Source organism: Eleutherodactylus coqui, chromosome 2, assembly GCF_035609145.1.
Source record: "Eleutherodactylus coqui strain aEleCoq1 chromosome 2, aEleCoq1.hap1, whole genome shotgun sequence".
Taxonomy (NCBI): Eukaryota; Metazoa; Chordata; class Amphibia; order Anura; family Eleutherodactylidae; genus Eleutherodactylus; species Eleutherodactylus coqui.
Window position 1 is genome coordinate 62,540,365 of NC_089838.1, and position 21,839 is coordinate 62,562,203.

General features: G+C 43.9%; 1 protein-coding gene across 1 annotated transcript; it reads right to left on the bottom strand.

Moving 5' to 3' along the window:
* Window positions 1-456: 456 nt before the first annotated feature.
* Window positions 457-21,103, bottom strand: HSPA9 (heat shock protein family A (Hsp70) member 9). Its single transcript, XM_066591054.1, has 17 exons — window positions 20,933-21,103; window positions 16,991-17,049; window positions 14,159-14,246; window positions 13,310-13,491; window positions 12,536-12,660; window positions 11,935-12,008; window positions 9,972-10,078; window positions 8,771-8,933; window positions 8,052-8,144; window positions 7,687-7,896; window positions 7,345-7,572; window positions 6,362-6,466; window positions 5,633-5,750; window positions 5,242-5,336; window positions 4,526-4,618; window positions 4,306-4,446; window positions 457-945 (listed from the first exon to the last, which is right to left on the bottom strand). Exons 1-17 carry the CDS (start codon window positions 20,996-20,998, stop codon window positions 853-855), a joined length of 2,040 nt encoding a protein of 679 aa, XP_066447151.1. The 5' UTR covers window positions 20,999-21,103; the 3' UTR covers window positions 457-852.
* Between the last annotated feature and the right edge of the window lie 736 nt (window positions 21,104-21,839).

Genomic DNA, 21,839 nt, shown 5'->3' on the forward strand with positions numbered 1-21,839 from the left:
TACCGTAAGAAAATGTATGCCCAGAATTTTAAAATAGGTCTATTAAAAATAGTTTGATTTCTTACTCTATAAATAAAAAACAAACAAAAAAAACAAAACAAACAGAAAGTGGACAACCCCTTTAATAGCAGCTCCAAGTGAAGTCTTACTCCAGACAGCCTGAAGCTCCAGTATGCGACCTTAGAGGAACTAAAGTGTTACTCTACTTGTCCCATGGACCGGAAACAGGAACCAAGGAGGGTGGTGGTGTTCCCCCTTTTAAAGCTATCCTGGAAGTTTCTAGAGGGAGGTTGTCTCTCACTGGTGCAGTCATTGGCATAAGAGAAAATGTGACTTTCAGGAAACTTTCTGAGAGGAGCTGCACCCATGACAAACTGTTACAAAATATGGCACTTTGAATGTTAGAGTATGGCACTGAAGAGCGGCTCATTTTTCTACTTAGATGAAAACAAAAAGTTAAGACACTCAAGTCAGTATTTTATTTGCATTATGATTAAGCATAACTTAAGTTTGACTTGCACAATTACTGCCTCAAATATGAGGCATTAATGTGAAATGTACAATAGACTCCCAAACTTCTATACAGTATAAAAGAGAATTTGAGCCAACAGAGGAAGGAAATACAATAAAAAAGGTCTACATAGGCCATAGATGCATAATTAAAGCAAAATGGAGAATGGATGGGGACAAACAAAAAGAAAAAACATGGACATACATTGAATCAATATGGTAAAGAAATTATATAAAGAGTACTGCCAAAACACAGTAGAACATTTGACATTTGAACATATCTGCTCAGGACATCCCTATGGAAATTGGCTCCCAAGCCACTATTCAACTTGTATTATTCCTTTATTGTTTGCCTTCTTTCTGCTCGTCTTTTGGCTCATCTTTTTGCTCATCTTTTTGCTCACTAGTTCCAGAACCCTCTCTCTCTGATGCCATCTGCAAAAAGAAAGTAATAGGTAAGAATGTAACAGTTAGAAGTTGCTTTTCCAACTAACTCAAGTCTGCTCTTTGATGTCCTCTGAGCTTGAATTTACCTCCATCTCCCCACCCCCATACACATGGACGTCTGGCTCAACTGAGGGTCTGTGTTTAGGGAGGCAAGCCTATGCCAGACAGCTCTGGTGGTCAAGACTTAGAGGAAAAACACAAAAAACACCACACTACACACCTTTAAGACTGTGTTCATAACCTAATAGAACACATTAGAATAATATTTTGGTGAAACACTGGAATTCTCCAAATAGATCTGATTTCAGTGATCTAATTCCTACTAAACCCAAGACCATTTTCAAGAAAGAAATCTTAAGAATCTTGGCTCGGTCATGCCCACAGATAAAAGGCAATTATTCCCAGGAGAGGCTTATAATTCTCAGTAAAACTTATCTAAGGTTTATTGAAATATGAGAACAATGCAAGTGTTCCAACAAAACTCACAATAAGAAGGAACTAAGATTTCAGGGGGAAGAGAACCCAAAACATGTAAGATTATCTTAGATAGTAGATCCAGCAATAATATCTAGATATTAAAATACTCACAAAGGTCCAGCACTGTATGGGAGCCAAATAAAACCTCCATCTTTATTTCACATATTATAGGAAAAACGTCATCCCATGGGACAAGAACCAATACAGTACATACGTCTAATCATTTATCTGTATTTTGACAGTTTCCAAAATGCCAGTCCTGAGTTTACCCATTTAGTCCCCCGTTTAGGATACCATTTCATATTGTAAGCTTGTTTTATTTATTTATTTTTTAAAACTCGTTTTATTGAACAGTATGCGTTACATACAATAACAAATAAATTAACTTTGCATACATCAGAGAGCTCTTTGGTATCGGTATTCGGTACCCAAATACGTTACATTTTCTCTATATTTATCCAATATATCTTAATATGTGCAGCTATGATATTGATGACATTGTTGTTTATTTTACATGCCAAGCCTGTTATTTTTAATATTCTCTATACTGATTTCATAAATTTAAATATTCACAAAATCTTAGTATCTATAGCTATATGTTGTAGACAGTTTTTATTTATGGATCTGATATGTTGTAGCCCATACAGCTTCTAATTTCCTATACTGTATAGATTTCCTATATATTTAGATATGTATAAATAGCATAGCAATGAGCACACCTAATAAAATCAATTGCATAGTGTTTGATTATATCACACTGAAAACCACTATTTGTCAGTGGAACACAAAGGAGATCTAGTCGGTGGAACGCATACAACTGTCGGTCTCCAGAATGCACAAATCCCCAGTTCTGTGACACAGCCCTCCACGGTGGCTTACCAGACGGATTATACGATTCTTGCTGTCAATCTGCATGTTCTCTGTTTAAGGGCTCTTGCACACTTGAGTTTCTCTTGTGCGTTTTTTTTTTCATGTGAATGTCAATGGCACTTTTTTAATGTTAAAAACGCATTAAAAAAAAAAACAAAAAAAAAAACAACACACACGCAATTTTGTACTTTGCCATTTTTAACATTAGAATGTCCCATTGACAATTGCGGTAAAAAAAAACAAAAACAAAAAAAACAAAACAGCAATCTTGCGTGAAAAAAAACCCAAGTGTGCAAGAGCCCTAAGGGTGAAAAAACACACTACTATGGCTGCAACTATGCTCAGCAGTACGGAGTGTAACTGCATCTGAACAAGGCAGATTTCTTCTCCCTAGCCGGCTAGAGCGCAGGAGTTTGAAAAAGAGAGGCGGGAAGATAGCGGCTGCCCAATCTTCCCCTCACCATGTATTCACTACATGCAGAGAAGCTAAGGCAGGTCTCATCTTTTTTCGACCGTAGTATTCACGACTGAGAAATCCCAGCAGTAAAAATGAAGCCACTGAACTCCTATTGAGATCGGTTCTCGTTTTGTCCCCATATACATCCGTGATTATCATGGCTCTATAAGGGGAGAAATTCACACTTGTGTGTTTTCGCCCTAGCTTGAGAAAAGTGTATCTGAAATGCACAGCAGTATGTATTATGGTGTCCAATAAACCTGGTATATGGTCCACGAGAGTCCTTCAACAGAAACTACGAGGATTCTATCACCTAGCTTCTATACAGTGGTGGGTCATCCAGGAAGGAGGTAAAAGAGCAGGTTCCATGATCCCCTATACCAAGTTTGCTTTAATCCGAGCACCACCACAACCAAGGGCGGGTATTTTTTCCTTTTTGCTTAAGGCAAAAGGAATTAAACGGCCCCAATCCGCTCTTACCCCGAGGACATCAGTTGTCGGTAAAGTTGAATAGCCACCAACACATTGAAATGTTGTCCAGCGCACTGTTATCAGCGGGTTTAGAGGACTAAATACACATGAGTATAGAGACATTAAGAAAATGGTTACAGCTACACTAAAATTCGTAGATTTAAAGTGACCCTGCGGTCCTGGAGAAACAAAGATGGCCACACCAAATTCTCCGACTGCCAGGTGCACACTGTGCATTAGTATGCATCACTGGTCATCAACATACTATATCTGCTCTGATTAAACGTTTTCTGGGCATAAAATGAAAAAAAAAAAAAAAAGTCTGAAAATGATGAAGCCGAGGAGGTGCAGCTTAGTGGTGGCAAACTGTACTTTTTATCTGCTGCACTGGATGCCCTTCTTCGTCCCGTGCAGCCGCTGATCTGCTGCTGTGTTTACATGCATCACTTCCACAATAAACACATCAGACTGTTCCCTACAACTTCCAGCATGCCTAGAGCTTGTTCTCCGGCCAGCACCGTAGCTCCGCCCACAGCTCACCGGTCCTACAACTTACCAGCACCAACCTCCCTCTCACTCTAAGAGCCAGAGAAAGCTGCTGTAGCAGACAGACAGGAGCTTCCAGCACTCTGAACTGCACATGAGCAGTACAGCGGAAGTGTTTCCCGTCTTCCCATCATGCACTGCTCACAGCATGTTGGAGACTATGGACAGGGGAAATGGCAGCCAATGTGGACAAAAGGTTAGAGAAAGTAAAGATATAATTTAGGAGGAGGGTCATGTGACAGATAGAAATGAAGAAAGTAATTAGGCTGCTACAGTGAACCCATTACAAAATGGCTTCTTGTGATGCTGTACATTAGATTTTATAAGGTTATCCTGTGCCCGGAATACCCCCAATTCCTTACTGACCTGCAGATAACATCTGGTCACTGTTTTTCCTTAAACTGCTGTGTGTGAAATCACACTAAACAAGTCCTAATGGAGTAAATGCCGGGAAGAGCAAACACAATATCTACCAATAGGGCTGCTGTCCTGCAAGTGAGGGAGAGTGAAAAAACCAGAGCTATTACCTTCTTATACGCAAGTTCAAATAACTTCAGAGATGCCTGTTGAAGTGACGACGCAGCTTGTTTGATACTTTCACCAGTTTCTGTATCTTTTCTTGCCAATAGCTCTTTCACTTTGCTTATCTCCTCTCTAAGCTTGTTGCACTAAGAAAATAAAATGATAATATGGTATAGGAGCACATGTAGCAAAACACGCAGAACGCAACAGAGAACTGTTACAAACCTCATCCTCTGGTAGCTGGCTCTTGAATTCTTCCATCTTGGACTCCGTATCATGAATAATGCCCTCTGCACTGTTCACCGCTTCAACACGTTCCTAGAAGAGCAAGAAACCCTAGATCAGTGCAAGTTGATTGACTACTTCCGAATGAGCACAGCTCATCCCAAACTGCTGGGGAATTAAAGGCGTATTCTGGGCTTTAACTGAAGACCAATCCAGAGGATAGGTCATCAGTAGTTGAATGATGTGTCTCCAACTCTCAGGACCCCCGTCCATCAGCTGATTGCCTGACTTGCTATCCAGTGCGGTGGGACGGACGTTGTCATCAGTGGACAGTGGAGGAAGTGGGAGAGCTGGCTTCACTTACAGTAATCAACGCTGCTATTCCACTTCCTGCCCAGAACAGCATGTGAGTAACAGGAGCAGGAAGTGGAATAGTAGCGCAGCGCTCCCACCGATTTTAATGGGAGTGAAGATGGCCATCACAATTCCAATCCTATCTGCTGATGAAATGTCCAGACTGTCGCACTGGATAGCGGACTGGACGATCAGCTGATGGACGGGGGTCCGAGTGGCTGACCCCTCCCATCCTTCAACTACTTTGTCATGACTGGTCCTAGCAGGAAGTGGGAGCACCAGCTTCACTCCTACTGAAATCAATGGGAGCACTGTGCTTCTCTTATGGTCAGGACAGGACAATGTTCAATTCCAATACTTGCCTTTCGCCTTCTATCTTCCTCTGCATACTTTTCAGCATTTTTCACCATATTCTCAATATCATCTTTACTAAGTCCACCTGAAGACTGGATAACAACTGCAAAAACAAGATACATAAAAGTCAACCTCCCAATCCAATCAGATAAAAATCTCCCACATTGTCTATTACCAAATGCACGGTAAGAGTGGTACACTGTGATGGTGGAAAATATAGGAAGGCAACCCACTGTATCCTAAAAAGTTTTAGAATATCTGCATACAGCATTTCTACCATATTAATACCAAAATTATGCTGATAAAATGCCAGACAAAAGGAAAAAAAAAAATTATATAAATAAAAATTCAAAATTATACTAGATGACTGTTAATGGAAGGGGTAGGGAGACAACATACTTTGCTGCTCTCGGCCAGTTCCTTTGTCTTTTGCGGATACATGCACAATTCCATTGGCATCTATGTCAAATGTAACCTCTATCTGAGGAACACCACGTGGTGCTGGTGGAATTCCTACCTAAGAAATAAAATACTTTGTTAAGAGATAGTTCTTGCAATATATGACAATGTTTCACAACATGCCAATGATATTTATGAAACTGTCAAAGTTTTTTCTTGTGTCCTAAGTTATCTACAGCAACAAATCAGAGCTCAGCTTCCATTGTACCAGAGCAGAATACAAAATGAAAGCTGTGCCCTGATTGGTTGCTATGGGTAACTAAGTTTTTCTTTTAGACAGTTTCATAATTCTTCCCAGTTATCCTTCGGGTAGGTCATTATTAAAATCAGTGGGACTAATACTCTTGGCACGACTACCAGTTGGGTGTTTGAATGGGCTACATGGAATATTGTGAAGCAGCTGTACCATTTACTTGCAATATTAGGCACAGCCGCTCCTGGAAGTATTTTACCAGTGCCTGGCAAACAATGGGGTTTACACAGCATGCAGCACTACAACTATTTCAAACAGCTGACGAATCTAATATTGATAGTCTATCCAAAGGACCAACCATCAATGTTTAAGTCCCAGATAATTCCTACAAAAGTTCCACCATAGTCTACAATTTTCTCCAAAACACAAACCGGCTAACAGAAAAAAAGATTACATTTAACTACAGCCACACTTACTAGTGTGAATTGTCCAAGAATTTTGTTGTCAGCAGCCATTTCTCTTTCGCCTTGGCAGACCTTAATTTCCACTTGGGTCTGTCCATCAGCAGCGGTGGAGAAAACCTAGAAAAGGAAACCGAATACAAACTGTTCATCACCAAGTTCTTTCAATGATCAAAAGACAGAAAAAAAGGATCTTAGTAGTTGTTGGATTTGGCCTACTGCTTGTCATATGTGCAATTAGAGGATATGAAAATAAAGGAGGGTCCCCTGAATGGGAAACATCAATTCCCACCTCTAGCAAAATCAGTGCAATCATGCACAACACTGTCATCCATTCATTTGGATGGGTGCCATGTAATACTAAGATTAAACAGCAGGGAAAATGTGAAGCTACTTGCATCTTCCATCTATACTATCCGCTAGTCACCAAGGCATTGTCCTTTTAAACGTAGGTTGTCCAGTTAGGAGAAATATAAATAGTTAACAAGTCTGCAGGGAAATAGTAAGGTATACGGTGGCTGGTTGTGGGGATCTGAATCATTGTTCTTTTAGTAAAACCATCTCCACTAGTAAGGAGCCTTCTCCATGGGATGACCTATTCCCAAGCGGTCATCCCAGCGTTGATAGTTCATGAGCCTTTACATAGGAATGAGTGAATGGAGACAAAGCGGGTCGGGATTGTTGCGGCCCGCCCGCCACCATCAACAGCAGCAGGCAGTCGTTCATAGATGGACTGCCTGATTACACAGACCGATCCGTCGGTCAGTTTTTATGCATGCATAAACTGGATAACGATAAGTCGTTCCAGTGGTGCATAAATTAAGAACGAACACTGGATGTGGAATCTGAACAATTTATCAGCCCGTGTAAAAGGGCCCTCAGAGACCGAATCGTATAATTAGAGAATGTATGTTTATGCAATACTTAAGCACAAAGTGACGCCACCACTCCACAGACATGCAACGAATAGTAGAATTTGCAGTTATGTGACATATTACCTGGCCCTTCTTGGTTGGTATAGTGGTGTTTCTGCCGATTAACTTTGTGAAAACTCCACCTAAGGTTTCAATTCCAAGAGACAGGGGAGTGACATCCAACAAAAGCACATCTGTAACATCTCCGGCCAACACGCCACCCTGGATAGCAGCTCCAATGGCAACAGCTTCGTCGGGATTAACAGCTTTGCTTGGAGCACGGCCAAACAAGTCTTGTACAGTCTGCTGAACCTACAAAGGATCACACAAAATGTGATTAAGAAATATTATATCCAGCGAAGAGATAGCCTCAGTGAGCATTAAAGAGGTGCCTGCAATGTGAACCTCATAACAGATAGTGTTTACCTTGGGCATCCTAGTCATCCCACCAACAAGGAGCACTTCTCCAATGTCACTCTTGCTAACTTCAGCATCTTGCATAGCTTTCTGGCTTGGTGCAATGGTTCTTTTAATCAGATCAGCCACAATTCCCTCAAACTGGGCACGACTCAGCTTCATATTCAAGTGTTTGGGCCCAGAAGCATCCATGGTGAGGTATGGCAGATTTATATCAGTCTATGAGGGAAAGGGAAGACATACGCATGAATACATGCACAAAAAACAAACCCAAAACACAGTAAATACAAGAAGTGCATCCACCCATGTGAGAACCCATAGGGGAGCTAGAAATAAACAAGCAGATAATTAAAGGAATAGTAATATAAACCCACCTGCACAGAGGACGACAGCTCACATTTGGCCTTTTCAGCAGCTTCTCTAACTCTTTGTAGAGCCATGTTGTCTTTCATTAAATCTACTCCAGTCTGATAGAAAGAGAAGACAGAACATTAGAGGGGGGGAGAAAAAACCCCCCCACTAACTTTATTGATTAGTGATGAGAGAAGTTCCTCATTTATTAACCTACAGCATTAGCTGCGGGCTTCTCATAACGAACATACCTTCTCATCAACCTTTGTAAAAAAGTTTATAAAGAATTGCCTTGACAATTGTCACTTTAAAAAAAGGTTTTCCCATCTTAGATGTTATTGTCTGATAGATATGGGTCCCCCATCCCACCTGGTAAGGCTTCTGCTGGTATCAGGAGGATAATGAATGGAGAAATGGCTTCTCACGTGCGTGGCTCTCGCCATTTACTTCTATAGAAATAGCTAAATCAGCCGAGAGCAGCCACCTCTCCATTCATTCCCCGCCTGCATGCATTGGTCAGCAGCCACCTCACTAGGTGGGGTGATAATAGAGGGGCACCTCATTCTGGAGAGAGGTGTAGGTCCGACAATGGGGACCCACACCTATCTCACATTTACAGCATATTCTGTAGATATACCACAAATGTCCAGCATAAGCATATACCTTTGATTGGAACATATGCAAAATAGCCTGTGTGTCACTTATAGGTGGCTACCTTGTAAGCAACTGCAAAAATACCAACCTCTCTCTTGAACTGCTTTACAATATATTGCAACAAAGCCTGGTCAAAGTCTTCTCCCCCAAGAAAAGTATCACCATTGGTAGATTTCACTTCAAACACGCCTTTCTGAATCTCCAGGATAGAAATATCAAATGTACCGCCTCCAAGATCATAGACTGCAATGCTGTAAGTATCACACAGATATTAGTTTGTCTATATGAGCATTACATATCTACAATGTGCAAAAACATGTGGGATATACAAGTCTACAGTGTGATTTGTAGAAACTATATGCACAGGATACATCGTAGCCTTCCGAAGGATGTAGACATTGGAAGCTCCTCCTGACATAGGCTCTAAACACGAGTTGAGCAGAGCCTTAAAAGGGGTTGTGCCAAGATGAAATGTTATCTAGCTGATCGGTTTGGGTGCAACAGCTTAGACCTCCACTGATCATGAGAAAGGGGGTTCCAAGAGTCGTAGAGAATAGAGCAGTGTGCTCTATTTATTTTCGCAGATACTTGCCAACTTTCAATCTTGGCATAACTCCTTCAACAGGATTTTATTTTTATTTTTTTTAAATCAAAAAGCCTTTGAAAGTTTTAAAACAGAATATACCCCAAATCAGTCATTTAAAGTGTTAGTCTGGGCCCTTTCCAACTGATAGGCTATCACTAGTTAACGGACAGGAGTCCGCTGCTCAATCCCCTGTCCATCAGCCGTTCGTCAAACCTTCTGTCCAGTGCAGCAGGCTAAACAAGGAAAGAAGGGGGAGCACAGGCTTCATTCCCATTGAAATGCACAGGAGAGCTGCACTGCTATTCCACTTCCTGCCCAGGACAGCAATTCAGTAACAGGATTTGGAATAGCAGTACTCCCAGTGGTTCTTATGAGAGTGAAGCCGGTGCTTCCATTTAGTTCCCTATCCGCTGATGAGTGTCCGGCCTACTGCACTGGATAGCAGGCTGGACTATCAGCTGATTTACAGGGTTCCCGAGCGACAGACTACCCTCTATCAACTACTGGTGGTCCATCCAGAGGATAGATGATCAGATGAAAAGAGCCCAGACTGCCCCTTTAATTTGGTTGGAAGATATAGAATGGACCAGGACAATATAGGTTTACATGTAGGCATAGCTAGAAACGCAGATTCAGTTCAAATCCAACAAGTTATGAAGGTTCTAGCATAAAATAGGTAATTAAAGGTATGAAATTAACTCACACTTTATCATCAGACTTATCCAAACCATAAGCAAGAGCAGCAGCAGTTGGTTCGTTAATGACCCTCAAAACATTCAGCCCAGAGATCTGCCCAGCATCCTTTGTGGCCTGAAAATAAATAAACTGGCATCATTAAGTCTGTGGACAAAATAATATACGGCCCGTTTCAAAAACTTCACAAAACCCCTTAAAATTTCTGCTACACTTGCCAAGGAAAAAAAAAAAGGAGGGGGAAGAAGATTATATACCCCCCCCCCCTTCTCCCAGGTCCCCACAGCTCCACATCCTCCAGTCACTGCTATGACTCCGTTTACAGGATGCAATCAGTGGGTCTACAGGACATCACACGCTGCTACAGCCAACCGCAGACCTCAGGTCTGTGACCGACTGCGTCAGCCTCTAATGTTCCGCAGACAGGCCGACTGCAGCCCGTCACCACAGATCCAGCATGGAGAACAGAGTCACGGCGCTGGAGACAAGCATACCATCTTATTTTTAGAATGTAATCAGACAGCTGAGTGCGAATTGCATCTGAGATTCTCAGCTGTAACTTGCATCGGACAGCATACAGACAGCCATCCACGTGCTGGGCAATACCCACGGGCAGCGGACTTTGTAAACCAGACTCTGGTGTGTGAATAGAGCCAGAGTAGGACATGCTGAAATTTTTTCACGCAAACACTTATGTTTATTGCCCAATTGGCTATAATGGGTCCGTGTGCGGTCCATGAAATACACAGACAGTACTTGGACAGGACAGTTGGCCATGTGAATGGGCCCTTAAAGGGGTTGTCCCGCGGCAGCAAGTGGGTCTATACACTTCTGTATGGCCATAATAATGCACTTTGTAATGTACATTGTGCATTAATTATGAGCCATACAGAAGTTATAAAAAGTTTTATACTTACCTGCTCCGTTGCTAGCGTCCTCGTTCCCATGGTGCCGACTAATTTTCGCCCTCCGATGGCCAAATTAGCCGCGCTTGCGCAGTCCGGGTCTTCTCCTGTCTTCAATGGGGCCGCTCGTGCAGAATGCCGGCTCCGTGTAGCTCCGCCCCGTCACGTGCCGATTCCAGCCAATCAGGAGGCTGGAATCGGCAATGGACCGCACAGAAGAGCTGCGGTCCACGGAGGGAGCGGACCCCGGCGGCCATCTTCAGCAGGTAAGTATGAAGACGCCGGACCGCCGGGATTCAGGTAAGCGCTGAGCGGTTTGTTTTTTTAACCCCTGCATCGGGGTTGTCTCGCGCCGAACGGGGGGGGGGGTTTAATAAAAAAAAAAAAACGTTTCGGCGCGGGACAACCCCTTTAAACATGTGAAGCAGGAATTTACACAGAAAAAATAATTCCGACAACCCCTTTACAAGAACAAAAATTCAAAGTAGGCTAACATTTCAGAATTAGTCTAAAGTTACAGTAATCTACATGACAAGTAAATACACTGCCTTACAGCCTTTACTTCTAGCCATCAGCTGGTGAACAATTTTTCAGGCTACAGCTCTTTTTGCTGGTTCACTTAAATGGAGTTGTTTTTCTTTCAAAGTAGGGGCAAAGTACTGCACCCCCTTAACACTCAAAAGTAGTGGTCCTAGCAATGTGGCATCACTTTCTAGAATAGGAAATCTAAACAAGACCACCAGTCTCCCTGGCATCTCTCTCCACTTCTGTGGATTAGTACTAAATTCTGCTTCTAGTATTGTGTGACTACATGGCAGGCTGTCATGTTACCGAATAAGATGTAGGATCGGGCCGTCATGGTGCATACAAGTAACGAAAAGTGGCAGAACTAAATCATATACACAGAAGAAAAGAGTAGACTAAGACATTCTAGGGACTGTAGTCCTAACGCCGGGCACTCTACAGAAATACAGTGTAGAAGACACCAGCTCATCTACTGTCATCAAGGAATGGTTAGGGGAGAGCGTTGACAGGTTTTCAATAGCAGCAGTCAGGATCAGGTCTTACCTGTCTCTGAGAGTCATTAAAATATGCAGGAACAGTAATAACTGCGTTCTTTGCCGAATGGCCCAGATAGCTTTCTACAAAAAGAGAGGAAAATAAATAAAGGTTACAACATTTCTGAAGTTTCAACATGGTTCAGAAAACCATTACTTCCATAGATCTCTACACTTCTAAGTGGCAAAGGTTACATTGAATTTTGCAGAATCTCTTCAGAAACATTAGCTTAGTTCTGCTAAAGGAGCACACTGAAATTTGGGTCTTACAAGCAGTCACCAACTTATACTAATAAACCGGCCATCTCTGGGTTTACAGCCTGAAATCAGTGACAGTTGGCAGCAATTATACAAGAAACCAAAGTCAGCATTCCTGAAAAATAAACGTGTTGGTGCACATAAGGCATGGCGGCAACAAAACAAAAGAAAGGGTCAGCCACTGCCCCCAACCTATAGGGGGGGGGGGGATTAGCACTTCCAACAAATAAATGAAAGGTGAATGTGCAGGTAAGCCATGGCTACCGAGGCGCGCGTTAGTTACTGTATATTGTAACAAGCGTGGCCTCATTCACTGGAAGAGGAAAGACAGCAAATAACCACCATCAACTTACCTGCTGTTTCTTTCATCTTTGTAAGTACAAATGCACCGATCTGACTGGGAGAGTAGAGCTTTCCGTGTGCTTCAACCCAGGCGTCCCCATTGGAGGCGCGAACAATCTTGAATGGAACATTCTTGCTATATAAACAAAAATTAATAAGTCAATCCTAGCGGCCCTACAAATGACAGTGCCGATATATGAACGGAGAATTTTAAACCCCAATTCAGGTATATTGTGTTTACTGCTAACTAAAGGTACCTGATCAATGTTAAAGAGTCTGGAGAGGAAAGTCATGCGAATATAAGCCAAGGCCACCCTCACATGAGCGTATGCAATTCAGGACAGTGAAAAACACACCGTTCTTAGGCCTCCTTCCACGGGCGATATGTCACTGCGTTATCCACAGCGATAATCCGGCCACAGGTAACGCAGTGAACGCTTTCCATAGGCCAACTATGGAAAGTGCAGCCCGACGTCCATGAGTGGAGAATCACAGTGATTCTCTGCTCGCAGGACTGAAATTGTGGCATGCTGTCAGTGCTCCCCCCTCCTCCCCCGCGGTGGAATACTGCTAGCGATATTCCGTCACGGCCATGGACAGGCAGCTTTACGGTGTTTGTTCCATGTATTTTTGATGTGTGCTTTTTCCTACATTTGCTTTGCATCTACATTCTCGGGGGTTTTTTTAGAATGAAAAATCCAAAGCGTTTAAAAAAAAAAAAAAAGTCCCAGACAACCCCTTAAACTTAGTGGAAGGCTAGTATGGATTATTAATTGTATACATACATATCTTTCTGGACTTCAGTATCATCAAATCGACGGCCAATAAGACGCTTTGTAGCATATAAAGTGTTGTTGGGATTTGTTACTGCCTGGCGTTTCGCAGGCATTCCAACCAAGCGCTCCCCATCTGCAGAAAAGGCGACAACGGAAGGAGTGGTCCTCGCACCTTCTGCATTTTCCAGTACCTGAAGAACAGGACATCCATTTGTTATAACACAACGATCAGGAAGAATTATAGTAACTGGCATTTCATTTTTTTTTTTAAGTCATTAATGAAAAGGGTAAGCGTTTCACCAAGACCATGTAATGTGGTTTTGTCACCCGATTTTGCCCCTTTCACTGTTAAGATCCCTGCTGCCCAGATGTTCCTTGTTCTCCCAAGGCTCCTATTCAGTTTAGTCCGACTGGATATGGACTTTTGTCTGAGGGGATATCCCCTTAAAGACCTGATGTGCTGAGTCTCCGGAGCTTCTGTAAGTGATCGTGCCTATGCAAGGTCGCCTGCTAGACAAGCGAACTGTCATTGCAGAGGTACAAGCTCTGTTGTCTATAATGACCAGATACTGTTAGACTACTGATGCACTACACCTACTCTTTCATTGGACAATGCTGCTCACGTGATTAGTATTAGCCAATTAGACTGCAGTGTACATGAGATAGTTAGAATACAGTGCTGACCATCTTAGTAGACATACAACGAGGTACAAGAGCTGGTAGATCCAAGGGTTAACAGCACAGAGGATGGACAACAGGTAATAAAAACACACCCCAAAAATGGAGCTACATATTAGAAATCATGGCCATTCAAGCACAAAAATAAACAAATTGAGTAAATCCTTTTATGCACTTTACCTTTGCTTGCTTTCCTTCCATAACAGCGACACAGGAATTTGTTGTACCCAGATCTATTCCAATGACTGCTCCTTTAATTGCCTCAGAGCTGTACATCAAAATACCATTGTTAGTCGTAGCACAGATAATGAAAAAGTCATAGTGCACATTCTAGTAACAATTTACAAAAAGGATTAAAAAGAAAAAAAATCCTGCAAATTGTCCATAGTCTCAGACCATGCACCAATCATGACTCAGATTTGAAGATTAGGTCACAGAAGCCCCCTTCAAACCATTAAAATAGCCCCCCGCTCCCCCCCACTGCAAATTGCCGCGATTCTCTGCAGTCAGCCTGTCAGATAGGCTGACCGTGGAGATCCGCCTGCAGGCTCCTGTTCTTGGGCAGCGGCTCCAGCGGCAGAGATCTGCCACGAGATTTCGCAACGCCCGTGGACAGGCAGCATTAAGTGCATTTAACTTTTCAGATAACTTGTGCGTCTCAATCTTGTAATATACTTTCATTGTTTGGGTTTTACCACTGATAAACAAAACTGAAGTGCAGCCGCTCTGTAATCCACTGCTTGTCGTTAGGCAGGCAGCTTCTCTAGCAAGTGAGACATTAGGATGTTTTCTTAGCTGTCTTCGCAGGCTCCTCTTCCCTGCAGTCACACAGCTCTCAGATCTGCAGTCAGTGTGTACACACAACCTGCTATTTGCACTTACCTTCGAGTTATAAATATTATATATGTGTCTCCACTTTGCTATGGGCCTAGCAGCATAACTCAGCATTGTATTTATGTTCATTAGCTGCTCTACTAGGTCTTGTGTATTAGCATAGTCACAGCATATTATATACGCACATAAACCAGCTTCAGCTGACTGGGAAAACTGCAAGATTTTTTTTTTATTTTTTTTTTAATATAGCAACATGGAAAGGATTAAAAATAAAATGTTTACTATAAAAACTTTAAACAAATTTTATTCTGATGACACATATCCTTTAAAAATGGTCACTAATTTATCAACACACTTGTACTGTGTAATAGCCAATGCAATAACAAAAGTGCAAGTCACTTTCTTTACCGAAAATGACATTTTTGTACTGAAAATTTACTCTTAAGTGCTGGCTGCTAGGAATGTCCCTCTCCTAGTTTGGTGCCCAGAGCTGGTCGTCACATGAAGTCCACCTCTAGTTAGGATGGGGGTCACACCTGAATATCGTCGCTCAGTCCCCATTCACTATAATGGGGCCTGTCCATCCTTAGCACGTCACCCAGCATTTTGCAAGAAGAAATACTGCCACACGTGTCATTCAAAGGGGTTGTCCCGCGCCGAAACAGGTTTTTTTTTTTTTTCCAACAGCCCCCCCCGTTCGGCGCGAGACAAACCCGATGCACTGGTTAAAAAAGAAAACCGGATAGTGCTTACCTGAATCCCCGCGCTCCGGTGACTTCTTACTTACCTGGTGAAGATGGCCGCCGGGATCTTCTCCCTCGGTGGACCGCAGGGCTTCTGTGCGGTCCATTGCCGATTCCAGCCTCCTGATTGGCTGGAATCGGCACGTGACGGGGCGGAGCTACGAGGAGCCGCTCTCCAGCACGAGCGGCCCCATTCAGAAAAGAAGAAGACCGGACTGCGCAAGCGCGTCTAATCGGGCGATTAGACGCTGAAAATTAGACGGCACCATGGAGACGAGGACGCCAGCAACGGAACAGGTAAGTGAATAACTTCTGTATGGCTCATAATTAATGCACAATGTACATTACAAAGTGCATTAATATGGCCATACAGAAGTGTATAACCCCACTTGCTTTCGCGGGACAACCCCTTTAAGGCCCATTTACACGCAACGATTATTGCTCAAAAGCTGACATTTGAGCGATAATCGTTATGTCTAACTGCACTGACATCCTGCAGTTTTCGTTAACGAGTCGCTGATCGTTGTCTTTCAGCATGCTGAAAGAGAAGGATCAGCCTTACTAGTAATTCACAGCGGGATACAGCTGATACTATTGTTTCAGCTGCATCCCGCTCCCTGAACACAGGCGGGGTATGAAGAACACAGCTGTCCAGCTGTGTTCTTCATACTCCACATGGAGCGCTCACAACTATTATCCCTCAAAAGTCGCTTGAGCGACATCTTTTAAGCAATAATTGTTGTGTCTAGATGGGCGTTTAGTCTGAGATTTTATGCCAGATCTGCGATGGAACCTCCAAATGGGTCTCCGATGCAGATATGAACATAGCCTAACATAACAAGAAGGAACACAGCAAGCGGAGGAGGGTAATGACTCATGCTGCCACGTCTACGGAGAGGATAGAGGAGAAGGTGACAAGCAGAGATTCACAGAGTTGTGTTGCTGCCAAGAGTGAGTGACTTAGTTGCAGTTACTGAAATCACATCTACATTACCAAGTCCCTCTACTGTCCTCCATAATGCTTTTGTGTGTATGCACTATACAAAGTAGGAAGAAGTATGTGAGCGGTGTGTAGAAGACATAGCAGCTAGTACAGTAGACATGTAGCAGCTAGGCTCCCCCCACCAACTGAAAGAAAGTTTGAGATGCAGCCGGCAGGGTAAAAAACGGATGAAAAAGGCAGGATAGGTCGTATAATGGCCAGAAATCGTGTTATTCCTCATGTACACAACCATTTATTCTGCAGTTATCTGAAACGTTAGTTATGCTTTAAAAGGCTGAGGATACCAGCTTTAGTGAGGTCCTAGTCCATACTGAAGCCCCCGTTCCCACATGCCAGCTGTCACAGTGACAGACGAGGGGTCTGTGTATTACATGGACTATGAGAACAAGGGTAGCATGCAGATGAAGATAAACCACGAGATCAAGTACTCACGCGTAGTTCCTCTTAGACGCTGCTCTCAGCAACTGCTCACTGAGGCCATTGAAACAGCCCTGAAAGAGAGATCACATGTTACATATTAGTGTGCAGATGCAACAAAGTTTAACATAACTCATGTTTATAACCTGCTGAGCTGCAGTCCTACCTTTACGAAGGCTTTTGTGTTAAAAGAATGATAACTTTAAGGCCCCCTGTCCATGGCGGAACATCACTAGCGGGGGAGGAGGTGGAAGCACCGACAGGTCTCCGCTATGAACCTATCTAATAGATAGGCTCATTGCGGAGAATCACGGCATGCCGCCCTTCGAATCCTGCGAGCGGAGAATCGCTATGATTCTCCGCTCGTGGACGTCGCGCTGCGCTTTTCACAGTTCTATGCAAAGCGTGTCATGCGAGGTCCGCGGGCGATTTATCGCCGCGGATCTCGCAATGACAACTCGCCCATGGACAGCAAGACTAAGCCGTCAAAAGCTAGCTTTAAGCAATAAGTTAAAATCTGCTACATCTGTATTGAAAATGAATCCCAGTGTACGGGGTAATGTACATGACGGAGCCTTACTACTACTAAGAAAATGAGTAAACTTGTGTTCTAGAACGCCGTATAATAGGAGACGGGTATCCAGGGGGTGGGGGATGAGGCCAACCAACAGAATCCTAAACTAATGATGGCTGTGAAGGGAATAGACATTAGGTTCCCACTATACAATGAATGGTCTTTTCTTGGTAACTTGAACCGGTACCGCTCTTTATACGCGTTGGGATGAGCGGCGCCCTTGGCCACGAGGTGATGATGGCTCCATCATGTTTCTGCATGTACCATATAGGGGTCTGAAGAAGCTCCAGTCTTCTAAAAAGTGACTTACAGCTCCCAGTTGATCTCTTTCACTGTTCTATGTAAGAACTTGCTTTATCTGTAGGACACTGGGTTCACATTGGCGTTTAATATCAGTTTCCACGGGGTTATTAAAAACAAAAAGCAAAAAACAGAAAGAACTTTGGAAACCGTACAAATTGCGTTACAGACTGCGCCATTTGTTCCATGTAAAACCAGAAACCCAACAGAACGCTTTCCGTTGGCTTTTTGTATTTAACAACCCCATATAACTCAAAGATGGTAAAACCAGATCCATTTCATGCTGTTAGAATGGTCTACTCCAAAGACGGTGTAGGAGCCAAAACAGAGATTAAACGCTAATGTGAATCCACCCTTAGGGCTTACTCACACTAATGCATTTGCACTGTGTATTACACGTGCAAACAATATGCAGTGAACACAACCCAGCAGCACTAAAAAAAACAAAAAACACACACAACAGTATAATATGGACAGATGCGTGCAAAAGCGCAACACAAATGTACGTGTAAATAGGCTTACACCGATGTGAGGCCGGCCTTACTCTTTAAAGGGGCGGCCCAAGACTAACAGTTTTTTTGATTGATGACTGATAGGTGGATAGAGGGGATAGAGGATAACTTGTAGTCTTGGTACAACCCCTTACATTTTGGTTTATTTTACTTTAGGGTATTCTGAACTAATTACTAGTTTTCTATAGAGTTCTAGACCCACAATATTTTCAATTTACATATTAACCCTTTCCAATCCTACATCTCTGCCACCCACACACTTCCCAGGTCTTTTTTTATTTTGGGTAGGAAAGTGCATTGTGGATTCCTTGGAAATGGCCAACAGAAACACACAAAAATGATGTCATGATGATTTTATTATATATAATCTATCTATGGAGATAGGTCCGGCATAGCAGCCCTCTTCTGCATCGTGTTAGATCTCGCCTGACATGGGAGCTAAGCAGGGAAATCTTAACGCCGGACAAGGTACAACACTGTATTGGAAAGGGTTAATTTGTTCTGGGATGACCATTGCAAGTTGAGGGAATCTGGTACCCGGGCAGGACAGAGGATCACCGTTACTTTAGTAAAAGGATCGTTTTCTAGCTTTCTATATATTTCTGGCCTACAGTATGTAAGTGATGCACATGTATAGTATCCCTGTCCTTGTACAGAGGAAGAGGCCATATTGTGGGCTGAACCCTTACACATTCAGGTGACACAGCACAGAGGAACGTGAAGATTGGCCACCCCTGTGCACAGTCAGCCAGCTCCAGCAGACCATCCCTACTAGACAATACTACAAGGTGCCGGCAGCTGACTACTGGAGTCCTTGTGAAGACGGAGAGCAAAAAAAACCTCACAGGAATTAATGAATGAATATATATATATATAGAAGAGATATATCTTTATTGGCTAACCACAAAAATTATATATGCAAGTTTTCTAGGCTACTTGAGGCCCTTCATCAGGATTGGGTCAGCTGATACACCGCAGTACGAGGAGTTCTTACAGAGATCTACATCCCAGAGCGGCTGCATACAGACCAGCGGCTGCATACAGACCACAGTTACAAGTTTTCCCATAACATATGCCATACACAAATTGTAACGTTATTGTCGTATTTAACCCTTAACACTCACAGCTGACATCCACAATCAGCGCTCCTGCTGATCGCCACTGTTAACCCTTTAAATACACCCATCAATTCTGACAGCGGCATTTAAATGCCTCGATCAGAGATCAAGGGGTACCAAACGGCCCTGCGATAAAATACATTACACTATCACTGAAAAATACAACTCATTCCACAAAAAGCGAGCCCTCATACAGCTACACTGATGGGCAAGTAAAAAGTAATGATCTTTCAGAAGTGGGGAGCAAAAGCCAAAAGTGAAGAAAGGCCATGTCCTTAAGGGGTTAAGGAAAATCTTTAAGGCCGAATGCATGCGGCTGAGTCGGATTCTGCATGCGGGATTCCGCAGTGGAATCAGCCCCTGTGCCCGGCCGCTGACCCCGCATACCTGTCCCCAAACGTAATAATCTGTATTGTGGATGTGCCAGCCGGCGCACGTGCACAATACAGATAATGCCGAACCGTCGCTAGGCGGTAACACGGATTCCACAGCCCATCCAGTGCCAGCTGCGGACGGGCCGCGGATTGCACATCTTCCATTGATTTTAATGGAAGCCGTCGGTGCAGAATCTGTGCTAAAATACAACATGCTGCATTTTTTCCTCCTTGAGCAGAAAATTGCAACCGCAGGACTTGCTGCGCAGTCTGTATGCGGATGCCCGCTCAGGATTCCGCAATGCAAATATGCTGGTGTACATTGGGCCTAAGGCCTCATGTCCACTAGAAAAGTACAATCCGTGCAGAATCCGCCGCGGATTTGCTTTAAATGGTATTTTTTTTGCATACAGATATGCGCACACATTGCTATCAATGTGATAGCAATGTTGCCAATCCGCACGGAATCCGCGGCAGAATGGAGCATGCCGTTTTTTCTCCCACGCGTGAAAACCGCAATTCTTTTAAAATGCCATCCGCGGGTGCAAAAATCAATTTAATGGACTGCGGATGGCCAATGATTCCCTATGGGCAAAATCCGCTGCGGATTTAAATTCCATTTAGCTAGTGGACATGAGGCCTAAGGCTATATGTAAGGGGGGACATAATTGCACTCTCTAATAGAGCCAACGGCTGTCCAGGACTGTTACTATGTATACTGTACCACCGAGCACTCTTACCGGACACTAAGAGCTCGGGGGCTTTTATATTAAACATATATGTTCCCTCTACAGAAGAGCCAAAATAGTGTCAAAAATAAGATCTCAGCCCATTCAGTCCCATGCTCCCATCCCCCCGTCAGGCCAGGATGGTGCAATCCTATGACGTTTTCTGTAACCTTGCAGAGTGGAGAAGAGCCAGTCCATTACATTGCCAGGGGAGTACGTCTTACATAAACTCGTGCTTATAGCCGTGTCACGAAGATTCCCCTACCAGCCGCCGGTAGAAGGGAAGCCGGGGACTGCGGGGAGCTAAAGGCCGGGTGCAGTCACGTGTGTGCGGGCATGCCGCGCTCCTACCTTGCGGGCGTCGCTCCTCGGCACGGAGGACAGGAGGCGGCTGACGGTTCTACTAGCGCCCAGCATGATGTGTTATAGACAGGACGAGGGAACAGAGAGACACCGGGCACACTGCGTGCTTCTAGAACTATCCGGACCACGTGGGAGGGACTGCAAAGTTCACGGCGACAGGGGGCGGGCCTGCTGGCTCCGCCTTGTGCACGTCACCGACGCCTGTCCGTGAAGCGGCCGGTACGCGAAGGGGCACGGCATGTACGGCAGTTAGCGGGCGGAGAGAACGGTTTGTGTGAGTGCGGCGTAACGCGGGTCACCACTGTAAGCACCAGTGCGAGGGCTGCCGCCAGCGGAGGAGAGTGGTGCTGACAGGCATAGCGGGGGACGCCTACACGGGGGCCTCAGCAGGCCGTGCTGTCAAGGTCATCAGGGACAGGAAGTGAAAAAGTGCTTTCCATGCGTCGTGCGGCTGTGGAGTGGGGGCTGCTGGGTGATCACATTGCATCAGACCGCGGGGTATCGCTCTGCTGAGTAACCGATGTCTTAGTACTCGTTCGCTCGGGTTAAACATGAAGATAAATCATTTGCGTGGGCCTGAATGTGGCATTTTTGTTGAATAAATGCTGCTTTTTTTCTACGTGCCCATCGGCGTACTTTGCTTTTTGCACCCAGCAAACGTTCATTTGTGCGCGGCAAACGCCTACGCTCCATATGTAGGGCTAATTAGGCTTCATTGGTTCACGTATAACCTCGTGCCTTCGCTGTGGGTGCTTCACGTGTCCATAAAGAATGTCATCTGTGATTTATGGATAAATTGGGAAAATTAAAAACTGCGGCCTCATACACACGAGCGCAAAAATAACGCCAAAGTTACCTGTGCAAGAAAACAATGGCAGCTAACTGTGAAAACTAG